General features: G+C 37.3%; 1 protein-coding gene across 1 annotated transcript in view; it reads right to left on the bottom strand.

Moving 5' to 3' along the window:
- Window positions 1-7,529: 7,529 nt before the first annotated feature.
- The window catches only part of LOC141908411 (agrin-like), a 101,550-nt gene continuing 84,956 nt past the window's right edge, over window positions 7,530-24,123 (bottom strand). Inside the window, exons 19-40 of the mRNA XM_074798454.1 lie at window positions 23,766-23,858; window positions 22,911-23,072; window positions 22,361-22,504; window positions 22,191-22,208; window positions 20,764-20,988; window positions 19,502-19,621; window positions 19,023-19,097; window positions 15,181-15,382; window positions 14,632-14,844; window positions 14,411-14,547; window positions 13,339-13,519; window positions 12,699-12,856; window positions 12,476-12,604; window positions 11,941-12,058; window positions 11,555-11,666; window positions 11,307-11,348; window positions 10,236-10,352; window positions 9,877-10,063; window positions 9,707-9,797; window positions 9,174-9,413; window positions 8,812-8,915; window positions 7,530-8,133 (exon numbers count right to left, since the gene is read on the bottom strand). Of these exons, the coding sequence (XP_074654555.1) occupies window positions 7,985-8,133; window positions 8,812-8,915; window positions 9,174-9,413; window positions 9,707-9,797; window positions 9,877-10,063; window positions 10,236-10,352; window positions 11,307-11,348; window positions 11,555-11,666; window positions 11,941-12,058; window positions 12,476-12,604; window positions 12,699-12,856; window positions 13,339-13,519; window positions 14,411-14,547; window positions 14,632-14,844; window positions 15,181-15,382; window positions 19,023-19,097; window positions 19,502-19,621; window positions 20,764-20,988; window positions 22,191-22,208; window positions 22,361-22,504; window positions 22,911-23,072; window positions 23,766-23,858 (3,017 nt within the window). The 3' untranslated portion in view covers window positions 7,530-7,984. The remainder of the gene's footprint in view (window positions 8,134-8,811; window positions 8,916-9,173; window positions 9,414-9,706; window positions 9,798-9,876; window positions 10,064-10,235; window positions 10,353-11,306; window positions 11,349-11,554; window positions 11,667-11,940; window positions 12,059-12,475; window positions 12,605-12,698; window positions 12,857-13,338; window positions 13,520-14,410; window positions 14,548-14,631; window positions 14,845-15,180; window positions 15,383-19,022; window positions 19,098-19,501; window positions 19,622-20,763; window positions 20,989-22,190; window positions 22,209-22,360; window positions 22,505-22,910; window positions 23,073-23,765; window positions 23,859-24,123) is intronic.

The raw sequence follows: 24,123 nt of genomic DNA, 5'->3' as shown, positions 1-24,123 counted from the left end.
GTCACGTGTAATCAGCGTAGCAGTCTTTGTTTGGATCTTGACGCGTTCAGCCATGTCTCGTCGTGTGGGTTTTTGACTCTCGTTGAGACAGGTTAGTTAAGGCTTGTCCGATAAAGATGATAAGAGTCTAGTATCGTAAAAGGACTGTAAAGATGATTAGAGTTGTAGAAAGGTTATGAAGATGATAACAGTCCGGTGTTTGTAAAAGAAGGACTATAAAGATAAAAGTCGTTTCTCGATTGGGAAAGACATCAGTGTCAATAGACATTACAACATTTCTTCACGGTGATGACGCGTTCAATCGAAATCTGCCTAAAACTGGCTTCCTATCCCTTGTTTTGTTTTTGCTCTTAATTTTTTACCAAGACACAAACACCGTATTCAAGTTGTATTCACATATCATCACATGAGTTTTTACCATTAAAATATCCGATTTATGAACAATTTTATGGTTACTTTCTCTGATAAATTTTTAACATGCGAAAGACTTCAATTTAGTTTTGTAAGTTGGTGAGAATGGGGACGCTGTGTATACGATAAAAATGCTTGTAATAACATGGTCGTTAAGATACATGTATTTTGTTGTCCAAGAAATTTCCTCCGATTTTTCTGAAAGCTAGTTTGTGGTATCTACAGAAATGTAGAGCTGTTTTTCTGATTTGTCCTCCAGGATCGCCTCATCCTTCCCCTGTGCTTAGGCTATGTATATTACATGTATATTAGAAACGACATCCAATGGAAGCACGTGCTTATAAAACAATCCCGACTTCCGGTGACTTCGACTATTAAATTAGTAGACAAAAGCTATTAATAATTCGTAAAACTCGTGGTTGACTGTTTGAATGCGTTGCGACTTCAATATTTTCGCCGAATGTGCTTGTCACAGAAACATTAAAACTACTTTTTGAAAAATACGAGTGCATATTTGTTCGTTCTCTACTTGTTGCTATAGTTTAAATACGCAGACATTGAAAAAATGGCATGAAGTGAAGATCAAAGAAATTGTCACCCTACGTAATATGAAATGGGACATATTATAGAGGTGAATACCATTAGAATCTAATACTTGCTATGAATTTAATAATCTTTCAGAAGACGTGTCTATTTTGGAAGACATATGAATAGACTGACATATGATTGACAAGAAAGACACGGATCTTACGATTGTTATATTAATTTGTGATTGGTAAAGTTTTTATCGTAGGTTTTAGAAAATGTATTTGGTACAATACATGCATTTACTTGTGTAAAGATCTCACCTGAGGGAAGATCAGCAGTAAATAGATTAAAGCATTCTAGTGAAGAACAATTTTCCCACTATCAATTTTCGACCGGTATCTTAAACAGGAACTGCGCAGTTGTCCAAACAATATAAGATCGACAAATATGATTTTTTTCGTATTTTGCTGTGTAAAGTTCTCTCATTAAGAATTTCGATGATTGAAAAAGAATGAACTGAGTTAATTCATAATTTATCATTAATTCGTTCATAGCTTTAATGACCGTGGACAAATGTCAGTTTAGATTGTAAGCTGTCTTGTTGGGAATGAATATTTCGATTGTATAATATTATATAGTTCGTTATGGTCAATCAAGTCAATTCCGTTTCAATCGGGGTAAAGATCCTTTGACCATTTATACCATAATTCTCTCATTTTAAATACCGTGTTTAGATTGTATATAGATATCGTCACATGTTTATGATGTACGAGTTATGTATGAAGAATTATAGGTTGTTATTTTCATTAAATGATGTACGATGAATTCGGATAAACAGAGAAAATATATCGTGACTTTCTAGATACAAAAATAACCTTTACTTTTTTGCGCCGATTAAAACGTAGAAATTGAGGATTGGTTTCATAGATCTGTGATGTATCGATTACTAATTACATGAATTACGTGTCTTGAACAGTTTAACGTTCGCTACTATCACGTAGTACATACACCATTAGGTGGTGTTACTGCTCGGATGGGTTTTGAACGGAAACTGCAGATTATATTGATACGTGTTTATTTTGCCTCGGAAGCACTAGTTATAAGTTTATATCCTCTCTACGTCGTTTCACTGATCAAACATCGTCGTTTCCGTTTTGTTCGCGCAACTTTCGTCTAATTTTCTTTGTAATCTAAATCTCGATCGGTAAACCTACGGTGTTTACCACAGACCACACGTAATATCTGATGATGGATTCCAATCTGAACGCAATTGCTATTTTGATGGACATATATTATGCCATGGATGCGTTAATGTGTAGTTTTGATCCTCTGTTTTTCGCGCTTAATTTTCTTACGATCATTGCACTGATCAAATGTCGTTATTTCCGTTCAGTTCGAGCGACTTTCGTGTATCTATTTACGATGGCTGTTTCTGACGGTGTCTATGTGCTAAATAGTTTGACCCAATTTCCCCTTTCCTTTATTCGATTATATTTGAACATAGTAAACATCGATTGTACAATTCATTATCGAGGAGATTTAACGGGAAACCAGTGTTCAATACCTTTGAAAAAAATTGCATCGATCGCTCGTATAATTAATATTAACACGGATAAAGGATGCATAATGATATTAGGAAATATTACACGCTATTTATCAGAGGGTTTCTCAAATTGGATCGTAGTTGGTCTCGCCGTGGAGAGGTATTTGTCAATAGCGTGGCCATTCTTTCACCGACAACATGTCACTAACTCAAGGAGACGGGTAGTAGTGTTTCTAATGTTCCTTGTGAGTTGCAGTCTCAACGATGGCGGTGTTCTTGTTGTTATCGGAAAATGTGGAAATAACACAATTTGTTGTGAAACCCTCCTCACGTATACTAATAAAGGTCGAGATGCTCGACTTTTTTCTAGTGCTATTATTAGTTTTTTTCGAGGCTTGGTGCCGTGTTTAGTGGTTCTAGTTCTAATGACTCTAACCGCCCGAATACGTAATAGAGCTACTGGAACTACAATCTCAAATAGCGCAAATAAAACCATGTTTTATACGATCCTTATATTTGTAGTCGTTGTTTTTCCATACGAATTATACGCTTTCCTCGTTACTGTTGCACGTAGTGCATCTGTCAATAGTAGCTTGAGACTATTCAATTTTGTATGCACGGTTTTGTTATACGGCCAGCGTAAATTTGTTTACCGAAAAAATTTCTTTATATACTTACGTACATTACCCGTGTTTAGAGATACGATTAGAAACTTGTGTTTTAGTTGTCATCGTGGTAAGAAATACGTAGAGAATGAAATCTGATTAAGTGTCTCCTGTGATTGTGAAAAAAAAACCAAATAAACATTTTCGTGTCGTTCAATGAATCATCAATCCTTCATTTCAAGCAGTTCAAATGCTACAACACAATTTACTAAAAGACGTCCATACATTTACAAGCTGCATTGATTAAAGTTGTACTATTATTGAATTCATTATCAAGACAAATGCAACTTCACTTCACGATCTTTTTTGCAGAGTTTTAAAATATTATTTCCGAATACCATTCTATATGTTCTTGGTGACATTTCTTTAAACATGTATTCGTGTTATCGTATGTCAAAATGCATCCCGAGAGATTCGTTTAATGTGAGAGTTTGTTTCAAGTTTGACGATATAAATCGGCCATATTCAATTCGGTATTTGGTAATCGTTTTTGGTCTTTATTCGTTTCTTGTTTCTCTTATCGAATACTTATTATCGGAAGTATTTTAGTGTTTTCTCCATCAAACATCTCACTGTTTATATAAGAATCATTAATTATTGAAGGTATAATGAAGAATCAATTCTCACAAATATTTCATCAGTTCCAATTATTTCCCATTCTCCATCATCCTCGACTGCCAGGGGTAGATGATATTCGTATTCGTGCATCTCATTATAATATCTTATACACACTGCGTACAAAATCAACTGTTAGATACAAGCAACTTATTTCAAATACGACGAAATGAAATAAGTGTCCAGTTACTCTAACGTTGGTCGATGTAAACCACGAGGATGCACTTCAACAGTTGTGTGTGTTTAATTTGACTCGCTGGTTGACAGACGACTTTTTAACAACCGACATTTTGGTGTTTTATTGTTCAAATTGATTGAGCATTTTACACCACGTTCAAGCGTTCTATAAAAGAAACGATAATCGAAATGGTCATTTCGACGATGAAGAGTTATTCCAGGATACAGGTAAATTATAGTGTGGTCGATCGCCGCCGCGCGTCGCTGTAGGCTATTTATCAAGATCATACTTTTAGGGATCATTTCTATGTATCGCTAGGACGTCACGCAAATGTGATTCCGACCTGACAGAAAGCCAGTGTGACTGGTTTCTGGCGATTGTTGACCAAATCGAGTCGTTCTCCATCGATGCAAACTTGAGGGAATCCACTACAGCCAGTTTAACATGTGCCATGCAAACATGATGAATGGATATAGAAAATATATCACGATTTTCCAGTTACAAAAATAAGCATGACTATTTTAACAAGCGCCCTAAATTAAAAATAAAATTGGTTTCATAGATCTGTGATGTATCGGTTACTAATTACATACGTGTCTTGAACAGTTTAACGTTCGCTAGTCTGACGTAGTACATACACCATTAGGTGGTGTTACTGCTCGGATGGGTTTTGAACGGAAACTGCAGATTATATTGATACGTGTTTATTTTGCCTCGGAAGCACTAGTTATAAGTTTATATCCTCTCTACGTCGTTTCACTGATCAAACATCGTCGTTTCCGTTTTGTTCGCGCAACTTTCGTCTGATCGTATTTCTAGATATATTGTAAATCCAAATGAGTTAAACTACGGTATTTACCACTGACCACACGAAAATATTACTACGTATCACCGGGTATTACTGTGATGGGTTTCGAACGGAACGCAGCGACTATTTTGTTTGATATTTTTTATGCCATGGATGCGTTAATCTGTAGTTTTGATCCTCTGTTTTTGGCGCTCAATTTGCTGACGATCATTGCACTGATCAAATGTCGATATTTTCGTTCAGTTCGAGCGACTTTCATCTATCTATTTACGATGGCTGTTTCTGACGGTGTCTATGTGCTAAATAGTTTGACCCAATTTCCCCTTTTCTTTATTCGATTATATTTGTACATAGTAAACATCGATTGTACAATTCATTATCAAGGAATCTTAACGGGAAACCAGTGTTCAATATCCTTGAAAAGATTTGCATCGATCGCACGTTTAATTAATATTAACACGGATAAAGGATGCATAATGATATTAGGAAATATTACACGCTATTTATCAGAGGGTTTCTCAAATTGGATCGTAGTTGCTATCGCCGTAGAGAGGTATTTGTCAATAGCGTGGCCATTCTTTCACCGAAAACATGTCACTAACTCAAGGAGACGGGTAGTAGTGTTTCTAATGTTCCTTGTGAGTTGCAGTCTTAATAATGGCGGTGTTCTTGTTGTTATCAGAAATTGTGGAAATGACACAATTTGTTGTGAAAGCCTCCTCGTGTATTCTTCTCATTATACAAGTCTTAGAGTTTGGCTCCTTTCACTTGGCCTTGTATCTTTTTTTCGAGGCTTGGTGCCGTGTTTAGTGGTTCTAGTACTAATCGGTTTAACCGCCCGAATACGTAATAGAGCTACTGGAACTACAATCTTAAATAGCGCAAATAAAACCATGTTTTATACGATTCTTATATTTGTAGTCGTTGTTTTTCCATACGAATTATACGGTTTCTCCGTTACTGTAGCGCGCAGTGCATCTGTCCGCGGTGCCTTGAGACTATTCAATCTTGTATGCACGGTTTTGTTATACGGCCAGCGTCAATTTGTTTACCGAATTAATTTCTTTATATACTTACGTACATTACCCGTGTTTAGAGATACGATTAGAAACTTGTGTTTTAGTTGTCATCGTGGTAAGAAATGTAGAATGCAGTGGCGGATCCAGAGGCATAATATGATAATTTTGAAAAATTTAAAGGGCTGAGATGACATTTCCTGGGTTTTGGAAGAGAAAAATCCTGTTTTAATATGGGTACTTTTTTCCAAGGAATCAGCTAAGTCAAGTCCATCCATGAAATGAATAAAATGTTGTTAGAGGAAAAATGTTGACTACCGCATTAGCGGCAAGTGCGGTAGGCTAAATCCGCCACTGGAATGAAATCTGATTAAGTGTCTCATGTGATTGTGAAAAAAAAAACAAATAAACATTTTCGTGTCATTCAATGAATAATCAATCCATTTTTTTCAAGCAGTTTAAACGCTACAACACAATTAACTAAGACTTCCATACATTGACAAGCGGCATCGATTAAAGTTGTACTAATATTGTGTTTATACATTTTATCGTATATACAATTGAATTCCTACCCTGAGAGATATTTTGAATGAAGGAGTTGACTATATATCTTAGGATTGTCCGCGTTGTAAATTCAAGTTCTGATTTCGGGTAATATTACAGGACTTTTTGTATCGGGCTTCTACTGTACTTCACCCAGTGCTGGCAGTGTGGCTGTCTCCACAGTGTATCTACGATCCTGTGGTAACCACCTGTGGTACATCAGACACTAAGATTCTTGGTGAACTACTGTACATACTGCAATCATTATTCATTTTAAGTTATAATAAAAAATATTCTTTATCAGCCAATAATTCTCCATTCTCCATCATCCTCGATTGCCAGAGGTAGATGATACTAATTGTAGTATAATATGTTGCGCCATGTTGCGCATCAGCAGCTTTTTTTACGAAATAATCGATCATATTTCTCAGATTCTAACGAGACTTGGTGGCAGCACTGTACGGTCCCAGCGATCGCATAAGTATCGGGACCATCACTCGGCATCAGCGACAATGAACTGCTGGTTTTAACCTACATCGAATCTATTGTCGAACTTAGTGAAACCGAATGTCAGTTAGTCAGAATTATATCCCGGAAATTGTTCTAGTTGACTATATACGAAAACAGCTGATTGCTGTCCCGCAATAGCGTCTGTTAAAAAAACACAAAATTACCAGACTGGTTGCCTCTCAGCCATTCATAATTGAAGATAGACTGGTTACCGGTCTCTATCTTCAATTAGAATATATATATTGAATGGGACAGGCAACCAGTCTAAATTGAAGATAGAAACCGGTAACCAGTCTACAATTACATTAGTTCACAGAAATTCCGGTAGGGTACCGTACGGTGCTGCCATCGTCAAATTCGCGTGCTGTTTAAGTGAACTAGGCAAAATTGAGGACAACTATCGTCAGCCTTCGGTATCACACAATTACTTCACAGAATGCCCGCCAGGGGACGTACAGTAAGATGCTGCCACCGAGCTAGCTATGTTTCAAGGTGTACCCTATTGGCCCATCTTCACCCGTCAGGGGATTCGAACCCACTCTGCTAAAGCCGTTTCGCTGGTGGAAGCGAGTTCGGGAGCGATACCGGACCCCTGGCAAGCGAGGATGGATTGACCGGAATACTAGTACGATAGTTGCACTGCTTCAACATTTCTGGTTCCATGAATTTAGACTCCGAAAACGAAGACATAGATTTAATAATAATCGATATTTATTCATCATTTGTTTTTAGTTAATTACAGTAATTATAAAGATATTTGATGATGGGTATGTACACGTGTATTATGACGTCACACTATGTATGTTCATTTCAATTGGTTTATCTATTTCAATTTGTTTTAGTGCCACGTTTGTCCGCTAGATGGCAGCTTCTCAGAATTATATACATCTCATTATAATATCTTATACACACTACATACAAACTCAACTGTTAGATACAAGCAACGTATTTCAAATATGACGAAATGAAATCAGTGGCCAGTTACTCAAAAAATGGTTAACGTTAACCGATTTGATCTACTGGTTCAAACTGATTAAGCATTTTACACCACATTCTAGCCTTCTATAAAAGACACGATAATCGAAATGGTCATTTTGACGATGAAGAGTTATTCCAGGATACAGGTAAATTATAGTGTGGTCGATCGCCACCGAGCGTCGCTGTAGGTTATTTATCACAGAAAGCCAGTGTGACTTGGTTCTGGCGATTATTGACCAAGTCCAGTCGTTCTCCATCGATGAAAACCTCGACGATACATCCATTAAAACCGTGAGAATATTGACGAGGAAATCCACTGGGTAAATGTTTCATACCACCTTTAAAACACACACAAACAAACAATTAGATCCAACACAGGGGCTGGAGCTAGTAAAATCTAAAGGCTCGGAGGAAGAAAAGGCAACTCATAACCTTAAGGCCACAAGTGGGGTTTGGAGCAAGGAAAATCAGAATGATGGGAGGAAGAAAAGGCAGCTCTAAGCCCAAACAGTTAGCCACTCTAACAACTGGGGTTTCTCTATTCGTGTTAGATGTTTCTGAAGGAATACAATTTCTGAAGGGATGAGTATAAAAAATGTGCCGGTTTCAAAATCTTGGTACGTCTTATTGATGGAGACAGTAGTGTGTGCCCCGTAAACACCCCCCCCCCCTAAAAACTGTCCTAGGATAGTGATATTTAAATTTACGGATTATTACGAGGAAGACTTCCAAAGCTCTGAAGTTCCACAGTTCTGATTTCAATTTGTATCAAGAATTCGAACATTTTGCAATCGACTGATTTTAACTGACGAGTCAAACTTATACAAAACTCTGGAACTGGATATGTTACTGCTACTATGCAACCGGATCCAAATGGTTCATTTATGTAGTACACTACAGAGGGAACTGACAAAAATTGTTTCACCCAAACCAGTTGATTTGGTACCTAGGATACTATGGGGTCACTAAATATGTGCCAGGCCCCTGTGTGATGGTAGAATGTGTCAAATAGTTACCGATCCATAGAAATGAGTTAGTGTCTAACTGTGAAGCTCCTTTAGCAGATCTATCAGTTACTGGTTCTGTATTATCGATCTGTAACGTGCTTTTCCTTTTCTCTCTGTAACAATCGAATTAAACAACGACATCACTACATGTATTACCGTACGGTGCTGCCACCAATCTCAAGATACGTCGTTTCAGCGGACTAAGTTCAATGTATCGGGGGTTAAGGTCACCTGCGGTATTATATAAGTTCACAGGATTGTAGGGCCGTGTGGTGCTTGCAGTAGATATCATTAAAATGAGTTTATTTAAATTGCTTAAATCACCGCCGAGTCAGAGAACTATGTCACTTATAATCTACCTATCTAATTACCTTTTAGCTATTATAGTATGCCAGACTCCATCGTCAACCTTCATTGAAGACTTCAAAACGAACAACGCGTCGACTGTATTTTTACCCAAGTTGTAACTTAGTTCTACGAATCCGTCTCTAATCGCCAAACTCAAATAATCTTGATTGACGGTTTTCCCTTGATGCTGAATCAAAACTAAGCCATTGGAAGAGTTTGTCTTTAGGCGAACCCGGAAATCATTGACTTTCTGGCCTTTTTCACTGAAATAGGTATCATAAATGGTATATATACTACAATAGGTATCGTTAACGTGTTTTTGTATTAATAAAGGTACCAATCTGCAGCCCCTAAACCCTCCAGAATTTACTCTTAAAGTCTGGACGATAACACGAAAGTGCGCTGATAAAATATCTCATGTTTAGTGATTGTATTTAATCTTTAATTAAGAATGTCTCAGGTCAAATTCTGAACACATGTGAAGTGTGGACGATCGGTCTTTGGATGTCAGAGGGAATAGAGGGTCCAGGCTCCATATACCTTCAGATATACGTACCCTATGTGTATCCTGTTGAGATACTGGAGATAAGTTGTGCCGTCACAGTGGACCGGTTTACTATTGGAAGAGCTCATCATTTCATGAAGATCTGCAAAATAAGTTTCGGGATTATCGACAAAGTTAGAACAACTATCAGGGCACGATGAATGAATCGTGAAACTACTTACAACGCTCGCAATGGCGTCCACCATACTGCAGGGGACAATCACATTTGGCCCTGTTGAAAACTGCGTAACATTTTCCGCCATTAAGACAAGGATTATTGTCACAGGGAGGACCGTCGTATGGCGTTATCTTATGCACGGAAACAGCGGTTTCCATCAATCTTTCGATATATTCACCATTTATCAACAACTTAAATAAAGAGCATAAGATGTTAATATAAGTCTCTCGTTCAGAACATTCATTTGGCCCTTTTGGTTCGAGAGCAAAGTGCTTTTTCGACTTGACTACGCTATATTAGTACACCGCGTTTTCCAACACTTATGAAGTGAATAAAACGACCCTCCAAGTTTTTGTAACTTACCCGTTGTACAGCACCTCGCAAGCCTGTCGTCACACCGGACAAAGGGTTAATGATCCTAGCGTCACTGAATCCACCAATCAACAACGGCTGATCGAGATTTAATGAGATCAAATCACCCTAAAAATTAGAATAACAATCAATTTAACCAAAACTGAAATATAGCAGATACACAAGCTGGGGACATCCGAACAAGCGAACATCCGAATAATTGCGAGTGAGCGCCAGTGAGGGAGGGATGGCTCCGGTAGAGATAACTAAATTCTCATATCCAAATATTTATCAATGGCTGACCGGAATTTCAAAATAGTACACGAATACCTGAGCTCAGTTGTTAGAACTAGCGGTGGGCGTGACTGTTGCTATAGTATTCTGCATAATTTAACGCCGATTTGCATACAGTCCACACACCCGTATGTAAACAATAGCTATTGTGAAACACATAATAAAGTAGTGTGCTAACATTGAAAAAATATAATATCAGAAATAACTATACTCTAAACTTCGATCTAAGATGAAGCCTTGTCTCGGTGCCTAGTACGATAGTATAATTAGAAAAATTAAATAAAATTCCATATTGGATTTTGCAGATATGGTGTGTGACAAGCTTTGAATCGTCAAAACAAAAATCGACCTGAAATTAACATGTGTTTTGTGGAGTAGAAGATGGTTTTTACATATCAATGGAAGCTTCCCCCAGGGACTCATTGGTAGAGCAAGAAATTCTGAGATTTGTTCTGAAAATTTCAAACATTTGCAAATCAATTTCAACTCAAGAGTCAAATGTAACTCTGAGATATTGAAATCTCTTTAAACAATCAAAGAATCCCAGGGATGCTTCCGTATCTAACGTAGTGACCCCTGGCGGTTTATATGAAAACAACATCAATATGACGACAAAAACTGAAGAATTTAAAGATGGCGGCGAGATAGAAATTGATCGGTGCACGATGATTTGTTGAAGAGTCGACTCTGGCAGCTGAGGTGGTTTTTAAGAAAGACACGTGATTATATAGATATCAATCAGTATAGCGTATTGGTGGAGATACAAAGCAGCAAGTATTTTATTGATACCTTGCGTTTAGACGCGCCCCTATGACGTCTTATTTTATGACCCTAAAATTGAATTACACCATAGTCTCATATATAGATTTGAATATGAAACGCACATAAATTATGCAAATTATTAGATGAAAATAACGGTTTATATCGTTTACACGTATGACCAGCGATAAAAGAGATAGAAGAGATATCCGTTACGTTAGAGGTGAAGGTCATAGAAATGCCGTACAGTATCGCCCCCTATTGGTGTATATACGTACCGGTGCTTTACCCCTGATCGGGTTGGCGCCATTGATGATTAGGAAACCGTGCTTTCTACGTCTTTCAGCAGTTACTTTATACCAGTGATTTAACTTGATTTTCTCTTCGCTCCTGTTAAAAGATAGAGTGCGAAATTAGGACAAGAAATCAGGCGACTTTAAACAGAACTTGGTTCAGTTTAACCAATAATTCCAACGTTATTTTGGTTTTTTGCCTTTTAAATATTTTATATGCTTAATGAAACCTAGGAGTTTGTACTATGAGGAATGAATGACAATTAATGTAAAAAACAAATTTGATTCCCTTGCAAATGAATTGCTACTAATACTAACCACTGAACCCATTTTAGATATATCAACTGATTCCATTCGGCGGGGGTACTTACACAATATCGGCCGCGCCACTGCCTAAATTGAATCTAAAGTGAATGTATCTATCAATGATGTTTAATGAGATGAAATCTCCTCTTCCTTCTGTTCCTTGACCGTTATATAACAATAAACCTAAAACAAAACCAGCACATCATACGTTTCAACTTCATTCCGTTTCGAGTCTTTTGAAAGTAAATTATAGTCAGTTATCTAACCAAAAGGGGTTCGTTAAAACAGGCGCAAACCATGTTATTTATTTTGTGGATATTAGTTACTGCTTCTGGAGGCAGTCTAACTATAAACCCCGTTATTTTCTTCGCACCTGACGATGGTAACTAGAGAGAGAGAGAGAGAGAGGGAGAGGGAGAGAGCCCAAAACATAGTGCTGTTTAATTTTCTATTTCGATTCCTGATAAAATGAATATCGTTTTTAATCTTTTGACTTTGCATATGGTGGATTTTAATCTTATCGATCTATTATCGACTTCTACTAATAACTATTTTTTGTTTCCATTCCACGAGATCTGTTCGTTTTTATATAATACTTACCATTTGGTTGCGTAGATATGAACCATACTTCAAAAGTGATATTCGTATAGGCACTGGCTGAATATTTATATTCGATGTAGGAATCTCCGTGAAATTCGGGTATAAAATGTCGATCGTACTGCAAATTATCTAATGAAGAAACAAATTCATACAAAAGATTTGAGGCAAGTTTTTCTTGGATTATCTTCATTTTCTCGTTATAATCGGTGTTTTATGTTATTACCTGGTCTGCAAACGAATTTACTATTCGGTTGTAGGACACACGTTGTGCCGACTGGACACGGATTCGTCGAACAAGGATTAACTCCTTTAGAGCAAAGTGGACCTGGAATATTCATACACGGAAACTCTTTAATATCATCCGGAGAAATGTTCAAACGCCTAAATAGTCGAAGATGTGCCATAGTAACCAGGATCCAGATCCACGGGTTGCGAGTTAGAGTTAAAGTTTGTTCATTTTCAATGAGTAAACTTTGAGTCAAATCTTAACTCAGAACTGTGGAACTAGACCCAGGTGTCAAATCAGTAAACACGATTAAGACCTGGAAGTCAGGTTTACTGACTTGTTTTAGACATAACAAGCACCACGTGCTTATAGTACGTTGTAGCTTCATAGTAGCTTTGAGTAATCATTTGACAATGATTACTCCAAGATGGTAGATTCATCAGGTAAATGAGTGAGTCATTACCTGATGAAGTTACCGTCTTCAGTGTTTACCATCTACAGATAAACCATGACTCTATATGAACTCATTTAGAATTTAGAGTATAGCCAGTTTTGTTAAGTTCCACTGAAATTCCACTAAATTCGATTTAAGTTACTTAATGGCGACCTTTACCATGACAAAAACTCGCCACGTCACGTGATAGTAGTCCACACATATAACATACACGTACCTTCGAAGTTTTGATCGCAGATGCATTCAAATGTATCAGTATCAATAACTAGACATAGTCCGCCATTTTGACAGGGTAAACTACTGCATGGAGTATGTCCACATTCCGCTGCGTGAGAGGGAGTGAGGAGCAAAGGGTTAATGCGTGCTCGGTTTCATAATGATTATTATGATGATAATAGTAATGATGATATCAGTATATAAATAAATTCACGTATTCTATCGCGTTCGAGTTTGGGCGTTGGTTCAGGGCCCAGTTCCACAGATGTTTAAACCCTCGAGTCAAATCCTAACTGTTTGATAACCGTGGATCTGAGCTCTGGATTCTTATCGGTAATTCTCCGGATTCGGACTAATCGTAAATAATCTATCGTGACCAATAACGCGTTTTAGGCTCAATCAGGAGATTATCTCAATCTTTATTCGTAAATTTAGTAAATTATTGAACGCGATAGAATTCATAGATGCATTAATATATAACTCATTGGTTAGAAACGCAGCAGGAGAGAAATAAAGCAGTGCAGGTAATAAACCTGGATCCAGTAACACAGTAATGTCTAAGACCGGTCTAGGACCAACTCAGTTCTATAGCTTATCTGACAACTTAAGACCAGACTTTAAGACCACTTTTAGAGTCAAATCTCGACAGTACGACTGAGTCAGTTCCATAGTCGTGCCAGTATACCAAGCAGTTTCCCTCCTAAGAATTAAACTTAAAACTCAAACTGTAGAACTGGATCCTTGGTTACAAATTAATGACTTTCAGCAAGTGTCAGCATTTTTACAACCCAGAATTAACTTGCGGGGATATTATCCGAATTATCAGCGGGTAAAGGTAGTTATTAGTTAATAACAGGTTGTTACAGGTCGGAAAGTGAAGCAATCAAAAGAGATGTTATAAGCAGTATTCGGTTATTAACGGATTAGGGAAATGTTGAATTCTGTTGCAGGTTTTATCTGATTAAGATGACGTGATACCAATCAGCACACGTGAGGAGGATATCATAGCTTCACTAGTGCCGCCACCGCTGATACCTACCTATTTTATGGGCTTTAATGACGTCAGGGGATCCCGGATAGTAGAAATTATAAGATTTCGATCCTTTACGACTTGAAACCGTTAAACTCTGTATACATCCGACTAAACCAACACTGACTCCAATATCGCCCATAATCCTATCAAAATAACAGAAAACAAACTGACATCTTAACGGATTCTTCGAAAATTAAATGACCAAATCAATTTTTATACATACATACCTGTCTGTCGCGTTAGGAACGAAACCCATATAAAATGGTTCCTCGATGTTCATCGAGAGGGCACTGCCTTGACTTTGTCCCGTCTTCTCAAGGTCATCGTCTAACTGTAAACTTCCGGTTTGTCCGTGTCGTTTTGCGAGTATACGATGATAGTGATTCAGTATTATTCTATTTTGGCTGATTATCACGGCTGCCCCTGTTCCCAAATTGAATCTGAAATAATCATACCAGGTAATATATGTAACAAGTTTCATAACGAATCAACGAAAACAACTCTTCTGTTGGTTTTCATTGACAAGACGTGGCTGTCTTTATTAGTAGAAGAATAAAATTGTACGAGGATTTAGAGATTTTAACTCAAATGCTACGAGCCATTCCCTTTAATGTGTAAATGGCTCATAGAAATAAGAGCAAAGTGTTTCTTTGAATGTAGGAATTATTATACAACGAATCAATTGACATAAACTACAGGGTCTGATATATACATATAAGTAATGTGCTTAGTGCAGGGAATTTCACTAGTGTCCGGATAAGGACGGCGGTTTATACCTGAATTCTACATAACCGTTTCGTACTGCCAGTGATATAAAATCTCCTCGACCGTTCGCCATTTTACCGCAATATAACAGTATTCCATCGTTATTCAACGAGCGAAATTCCATCTGAACTTCGATGTCACGATTAGGCATCGGCATCATTGTCAACTCCATGAAACTAGAGCCAGAGAACTGAGGAACTTTCACCGCTGCAGCTACAATATAAAATATGTTTCTTAATTAGAATTCTTAAACAGAATATAAGTGGAAACCTTCATGCATGCGTTACGTCATGGGATAGAAGTGTCAAGGACACCGGAAGTGACATCAGTCATGTCAGGTTGCTGTGATAACAAGATACACGTGACTAAAGAAACAACTCATGCGCAGAGAGAAATCAAAATTAGAAATCACATTTCATTGAATTTATGACAAACGTAACTCCCCCGCACAGAGTAGATTGCCCAACATTCAGATTATACCGTTTGTCGATTTATTCAGTATGCAGAACAAAAAAAGGCACATCAATGTTTAAATAGTGATACTCAGTGACACGGAAATCAGAAAACAAGTTCAAGAAGTTTTTTTTTACTTTAAGATGTGATACACGCCGACTGAAACAGCAACCATTTTTACAATTTACACCCAATACACGTTAAATGATGATATATTACATGTAAAATGAAAACTCACACAAAGTGCAACCGTAAATATACAATAACAATAATGTGTTAAACATCTAAAATATAATGTGTCAGTAATAAAGCGTTTTAGGAGTTGACGATGCAGCAAAGAATCTCCGTGGAATAGCCAATAGTATCTACAATCAATATCGGTCCTTCGCTACGGAAGCGCCGTGGGGGGCATAAAATGTGATTTATTGAGGCCTTTCGAATTAAGTCTTTTATTTCCACGTGATATTTGAAGTTGACTACGTGTTTGATCTGTAATTTGTAATGTTAGATCAGAAAGTCGCATCCGGCTCAATGTTTACGATTGATAAATTCGTAACACACTATGAAACAATGTTTTTGCGATGTTGAAATTCATCAAATCGATCACAGACAAAATATTCGATATCTCAACGTCACGTGATTAAATAATCAAAGTCGGTGTCAATCATATCAGTAAAAAATAACAGACAGATATCATTCAAATCATACAAATAGAAATCATCGATCATAAAAACTGTTTGATGTTTTAACATGCAATAAAATGATCAGTCTGTTGTCCGTCTGTCAGTCAGCGCCACTGTATTCACTATTTATCGTTTCATTGCACGACATAGTAAATACATCATCATTACGACACAAGACCGTGCTGTCTATTCTGCCAATTTGTGTGAATCTAATTGAATAGTACCCGATATGAAAATTAGGGTCCCGTTCCGCAAATATGGAATTCCCAGTTCAGTCGAGTTTAAGTGTGAAGTTCATTTTCAGTTTTCTAACTGCTCTCGAATCAAATCATAACCTGGGAGCCAGAATTAAGATTTTACGACCGATATTGATTGTAGATGTTTTCATTCGATACATCGCGGCCTCAAACGCCCTGTAATTACTGCCTCAATATCGCAGGAGAGAGAATAGTCTGCGTTGAGACCGCTCGGTATCGACACGAGTGACGATAGGAGATCAGATATGTTTACCGGGATAGCAGAATCTTAAATCAGTCGATTTGAAGTAATCTCCGTTACATTCGCAACGACCCCATTTACAATGAGTATTTGGAGCTAAACAATCGTCGTTGACTAAACACGAGCCACCAACTTTTCCTGTTAGAATTAAACATGATTTTTAAGAGTAATATTATATACATGATGTTATGCGGGGTCGGGTAGGTAGGGTTGGATGCCTTGCATGCGTGAGTTATCGGAAATAAACTTTTCGATCGTAGACATTGATCTTATCGTCATAATTCACAATCAATACCCTACGTCTTATCGAAATACAGTAGACTCTGCCCAAGTCCCAAGAGATAACTGTTTAACTCAGGGAGATTAACTGATTAGATGTTGAATGTTAACTTTATGTCTGAGGTGCCTCCACGGTTCTGACTGGTTGGTTGCCAATGAGCTCAACGGCGGCGCCACCAGCTGGACAACCGCGAATCGCTCTTATTTTCTGTCGCAAAAAATGTCGATTTGCAACTTTGCATTCGCACATGTTTGTCAACTGAGATATCGCTCTCAAAGCGTACGGTCAGATTCTGTCCCATCAGCTATCCAAAAATTGAGCATTTCTTACTGTAGAGTTCGGTAGATTCAGGGATCTTTATGTGAAATAATCCGTTAATAAGATCGGAGATCGCAGAAAAGAGGGAATTAATTCTCATCAACGATATGACAATGATTCCGATAACTCTGACGTTGCAAATGAAGTTTTATTGCTAATATAAACTACATTCTAACGTAAGGAATGTAAATTTTCCCAATCACCGGATAAAAATAAGGAATAAAACATAAACCGTTTTTAGAGAAGCGCTTTTCGTGTTTTCGTCACAAATTTCTTTAAGAAATACCGAACGCATTTTGAATAATTCATTCCAGTCTGATTGTAAAGAGAGTGCCCTCTATAAACGGAAAACTAACATGTGGTTGTTAGTTGCTACAGTAATGATGGTTATCGGGAGTTGCTACCGGCAACAGGGTTTGGGAATTGTACTACGAAATCCTGGGCTGCATTTTCAAAAATCTGGAACAGTTTTCGGGTCCAATTTAAGACTTTGAAAGTTCAGCCCAGTTTCTCAAAATACCGTGCTCCTTGTTGTAACTATTGTACCAAATTTTATCAATTTGTGACCACAGTCGAGTAAACGGCGCTCAGGGTGAAGCTTCGCGAAATTTTATTGCTTTTTGGTACTTCATATTGTCAGAGACGGCCGCAATTAAACCAGGGGCGGATCAGACCGTGTCGACCGTGCCGCCCGACACGGTCGGAATTTTAAAGTGCCCTTTAATTTTTTCTCTGTATGAAAATTAGCCGTTGTAACCTCGTGAGATACACATAAGTTATTTTTCCTAAATATGTAACTTATGTTTCTTGACTAAATGCCTCTCATAGATGCTCAGAAAGCTCTAAAATGATAGTAAAATTTCAAAAATTTTGCTGATATGCCTTTCCACCCTAAATTAAGAATGTATGCCCTTTTTATTGGTCGACATGGTCACAACATGCCCCTGGATCCGCCCCTGATTAAACCATTTCACGAAACTACACCCATAGGCCATTAAAATGTCCATGAATGTTTCATTGGAAGTGCGTGTTATCTCACCTCGTTCTGAAATAAATGTCGTTAGTATCTAATGGTGCTAACCGGAATATAATCGAGCCATTTCCCTCGTTAAAAATGCACACGGTTCTAAACACGAAACCCGATTTGGTTTTCTAGGTTTTCTCCAAACTGAGAGGTACGTGAAAATTTGATAGCGTTGAAACATATTATCCAGGTCTGGCAGCTCTGTGCCTTTTCATGTCACCGACGGCATATTTGATGTAATTCTCCTGGACCCGGTTCCCTAATCGTGTTAAGAGTTGACTCTGAGTCAAGATAATGCTATTGCAGCATTTAAAACTTTTGCATGGTCAAATTTAACCAAGAAATTTTGACGCGGGTCCCTCTATCTTTTATGTAATGTTTTGCAAGCCTCCTGCACTTGTTGCAAAAACAAAGACCTCACAATCGATAAAATTCTCGCCGCATTTGCATATGCAAATGAGGCATTTTTTCGCCGTCGAAACGCTATGAAATTTTCAACTGAATACATAATGTTGTTGATGGTTAAGGAAAGCGTGGAGGTAGAAGGCAGTTTACTGTTTACAGTGCTAGTGATCAATCGTTCAACGCCTTACATACCCTCATCCCCCTGGAGCCGATCACTAATTACTTTACCGCCTTTCTTCTTTTTACCTTTCCATTTTCGTTTTTTATCTACGACAAGACAAACACAACAACATATACATATACAGCAGGCAATTTTCAAATTTTGAAAATATTTTCGGTTAAACTGAAACGACGGTTGGTGGCGGCAGGCGACAGGCGGCTGTAAATCAGTGAAAATTACAACATTACGAATACAAGAGCTGGAAGAGATGCGCCGCACAGCAGCTTCTCATGCCGTTCAATTATAGAAAAGGATCCGTATCCATTTAAATGACGATTCACGACAACATGAAAAATATATTCTCTAAAATGAATCCGCCTAAAATTCTATTTCTCGATTAACCCAAAAAGTAAAATTAACATGCGGGCAAAAAAACCTTCTTAAAACAAAATATCTAATTAACAAGTAAATTATATTGAATATTTTTGAAATAGAGATTCAAGACACTTACGCGATTTTGGTTTTTCTGTTGGTGTTAGGACATGTCGGGTTGTTTTAGGAGCTGATATATGAATATGTCTGGTTGTTTTACGCGATCTCGACGGAGATGGAGTCGGTCCATAGTATTTATCTGTAAAGTGCAAAAAGTTCATCATTCAATACTCGAAATACACAGAAGCTGCGGCTTACGGTTTTGTTGATTTTACTAGAATGATATTAGAATTGCTAGTTGCTATTCTAGTTACTTTTAAGTGTATATGAAAAGTTGAAATCCTCGAGTTTTTGGTATAATCTTATTTCCTAGTTTATTCCTTTGAATTGGATATGGAGGAGACTTTTATTTTTTGTAATAGATTTTTTTCGGAACAAAAACATCATTCAAAATATTTGTGTACATGCAGGAAGTGCTTCCTGGATTCAAGAAAATTTTCTGAAATAAAAGATTATAACTTTCCTTTGTTTGACTAATGTTTATATTAGAATTCAATAACGATGAAATAATGAAATATTGAAAATTGAAAAATAGCAGAGTGATGATCTTGTTGTAAAGCTAAGATTTTGTAGCAACAAGATTCCGAATTCACACTTCACTCTCATCCATACGTTCAAACACTGTCACACTTCGCGATTCGAAATTGATTGAACTTCGGGTGAATAAAATGATGATAAAATACATTAATTTGTAAAAATATCAAAAATTACCATATAGAGAATTTATTATATTGATGCGTTGTGATGATAATCCTGAAAAACATCGATTGAATGAAAAAGTTTTCTTGAATATTTCTGTTTACGATAGCAACTTTTAATTACGTGTTTTTCATTTAATTTTTGTGTTAGTTCATGTATTTATTAGGTCCAGTATCAATGAACACATATACCTAATTCACTTAAAAATTGCTACCATTTCTTCTCTATACTTACGTTTGCGCCAAATAGTAAACATACCTACACAGCCAGCATGGTTTAACAGACAGCTCGTAATTAATACTCCATCAAAAATAAATTCTCATTACGGGGGATTCGAACCCAACTCGATGTTTCGGGAGAATGGGCACTGGTGGTCTGGAACCAGCTCTACGTTTCTCGATTTAGATTTGACGTCGGGTTGAAACATTGATCTCAACAGTCTACAGTCAAATTTATCAACTACTGTAGAACTGGTTCCAATAAACGGTCTATAAGAACAGCCCTGGTAAATTCCCTAACAGTTTTATGGTCTGAATGACCGAAACCTCCAAACAATCATTTTAGAGCTGTTTTCAAATTTACCTGAACAAGCGCCATAATGCTCAACGGTTATCTCCTCTTGCAGACGGCAAGCCTCGAACTGGAGACTACACAGTCCGCCATACGTCTCCTTATTCGACCCGCAAACGAGCGCCCCCTCGCGGTCATCACATTCAAACAAACATAAACATTTGGCGCGTCCGTTTTCTACTTGGCATTTGCTGCCATGGAAACACTGTACTTTATGGCACGTGACAGGTGAGGGACCTACAAACGATGTGAGAAAAATGAAGAGGAAGAAAAGAATGAAAGGAGAATGCGTGATCTTTCCTCTAACACTGATCACAGAAATGTGCGTGAAACATAGGTACATGAATTTACCGCGATCACACGTGAACTGGTCAAACTGGTCCGGACTTGGACCCAAGTCAAATTGATCACATGGAGACGTTTTTGCCCGGATCAGACCTGAGTCAAATTTAGCCTGTACTTTATAAAAGAGCGTGTTCACACGTAACAATCACTCCTTGCTAAAATGCTATCAAAACGGTGCTGTTGCAAGCGAGGCGAGTCACTTCCGGAACCAGTCGAAATAATTTGACCGTGCTACAATTAGGCCCAGTCCAAAATACCTAGCTCAGGTCAAACACTTGATCAAGCACTTGGCATGTGATCGCGGTTTTACAAATAAACATCTGTCTATTAACAAATATATAGATATGTAGATAGTTGAAATTACTCTGAATGAATTGTGAATTTATTCATGGTGTTCTATGTACGGTTGAATTCATTCTCGTTACGGCTCAACTTCAAAACTCCGTTTACCTATCAGATTCAATACGTATATAAATGCACATTTCTGATGCTACAGAAAATATCTTAATCGATGAAAATTGAATCCTTATAAAATTCAAAATAAAACGTTGAAAATGAAATTATGAGCATCGCCAAGTTGCAAATATATTCATTATTCCACCACCTTAAAAACAACCGACACCATTTTCGGAATATCGTGCTCTTTAGACAGACGACTGTTTTTGTGTCAGTGCATGAGATGTGAGGTCTATACACGAATCTATGTTGATCATTTAAAAAAAAATTGAATACGTTAGTCAAAAATTAAACTCTATGTAATATCTCTAATGATAGGAATCAGGATCTAATTACACAGTATAGCAATTAACTTGAAATCTTTCAAATCCATTTTTCCTATTTTGATGCAAAAAAGCGTCGATAGAGGTCGCTCTTTAGTCACGTGATCCAATTATTCATTCGCGGAACTGATTCGGATGACAAATATCTGAATCTATCGTAAACATTCAATAACAAGAAATATTGACGTCGAGTGTGTTCACTCGTGACTGTGAAACTAGATCCTGTCAATGATTCGTGATATTTCTGTTTCTAACACAGTCGTGTAATATGATATTAAGCTAATGATAATTCCCCGTGAATCGATTTAAACTTACCGAGTTTAGACTGAAGATCTGACAAAAGTATTATATACATGTATGAAAATATCTGTCCAAATCCTATAGGCATTTTCAAGACCTCGGGTTATTCTCATTTTTGCCTTTTTTTTGTATGTTTCAGGAGAAATTCAAACCGGGAAAAATTTTACGAAGGAAAAATGACATACCAGAGCTGCAGCCTCCAGGACCGAGAATCGTCCCGTCCGGACAACGGTTACATTTCATTCCGTGTATGTTCTTCTTGCACATACATCTACCAGTCATCTGTTCACAGTCATCTCTAACTGATCCGAACATGTTACAATTACAGGCTGCAAAACATAATACCTTAATTAATGAGGAAATATCGAGTTAACTGTTTAAGAACCGAGGTTAGTACTCAAACTGGCCTAGATAAAAAATTCAGCCGAAGAGATCAATGATATCGAGAAAAGCTTTAGAGGAGCCCGGATAACCTGGTATCAAATCACATCAAAAACTGGCTGTAGTTTAAAGGTTGACGATTCTATCTAGAAATTACGAGCTTTCGCTACTGGAAGCTATTCGTACATGTAGCTTCATCAGCTAAATGAGTGTTAAACATGTTTGATTGTCTGAACTGATTCTCAAATTCTTCGAGATTTCTGATTAATCAACTTAACCTATAACACAGCACTACGCGCTTACACGTTTTAAGATAAAGATACAATATATTGAGAAGAGGTCACTGATACTTACGGATACATCCACTGTTGCCCTCGGCTATTTTATGCATGCCCCAATATTGCACTTTACATCGGTTACACTGTTTACCGCCGACACCTGGTTTACAGTGACATTGTCTCGTGCTCGGGACGCACACGTTTCTTAACGATCCAAGTTTATTACAATGGCACACGTCTGTATAGTTCATAGAGAAATAATTAAAAATCGATATACTTATATATAGCCGGGACCCAGTTCCCAATTTTCTGGTTAAATTTGACTCAAACTTATTGAAAATTAACTTATTCAATGAAAAAGTCACGAGTGTCAATAGTAAACAAAACGGCAATCATTTATTCTGATGAAGGAACATGGATTACCGCCAAAATATGTCAACAATATTTTTTTGTATAACAAAAACTGGATCTAAAATGTTCGCCTTGTGTTTTTCGGATTCGACTCCAGAGTCAAATTCAACCCAGAAATGGGGAACTGAGTTCTGGTGATTGTTGGTGAAATATATTTGTTATAATCGAGCAAGATGCAGCAATAATTTGATAAAACGAAAATGAAATAAACTAATCAGCAACTATTACTGACATGCAGCATGTATTATAGGATAAAATCCATTAAAAATAAAAAGCACTCCTGTTTATCTTAACAAAAAAACTAGAACTATTTGCACGAAGCGAAAAAAAAACAATTCGATTCATTCCTGAAATAGGTGAAAAATGAAAATGTATGTGGATAAGTTTGACCTTGACCTCAAAGGTAAGCGGACGAGTTCATTCATTTCCAGATACCTACTCGGAAACGTTAGTTCTTAAACTCTCGAGATTTAATTTTTTAGGGTCTGAGAGAGCTGTTTCAGGATTAAGTGAGACTTACTCGGGCAACCGGCGCCGTTTATTCCGGGCGCTGGGGTTAGTTTATCCGGACAACAGCCGTATTTACTGTCTTCACAAGTCTTCGTCGGTTCGTCTGAAAATTAGAAATAACGGATTATCATTTTGAAATTTCTAATTCTAATTTCGTGTAGAATCGATATTCAAATAAACCCAAAGGCTTTCGTATACTAGATTTACATAATCATTATATCATAAGAGATTTGTCTAATTTTTAAAACCACACAATGACATTTATTTCTGTGCATCATCAATAAATGGTTAAGACTTGTGCGCGAGGGTTTCACAAACATTAACAAACTCAAGGTCGAGTGCAAGAGAATGTGCAAAATGTGACATTA

The sequence above is a fragment of the Tubulanus polymorphus genome, chromosome 7 (assembly GCF_964204645.1).
Source record: "Tubulanus polymorphus chromosome 7, tnTubPoly1.2, whole genome shotgun sequence".
Lineage (NCBI taxonomy): Eukaryota > Metazoa > Nemertea > Palaeonemertea > Tubulaniformes > Tubulanidae > Tubulanus > Tubulanus polymorphus.
The sequence above is the reverse complement of the archived record's forward strand: the minus strand, read 5'-3'. Positions and strand labels throughout refer to the sequence as shown.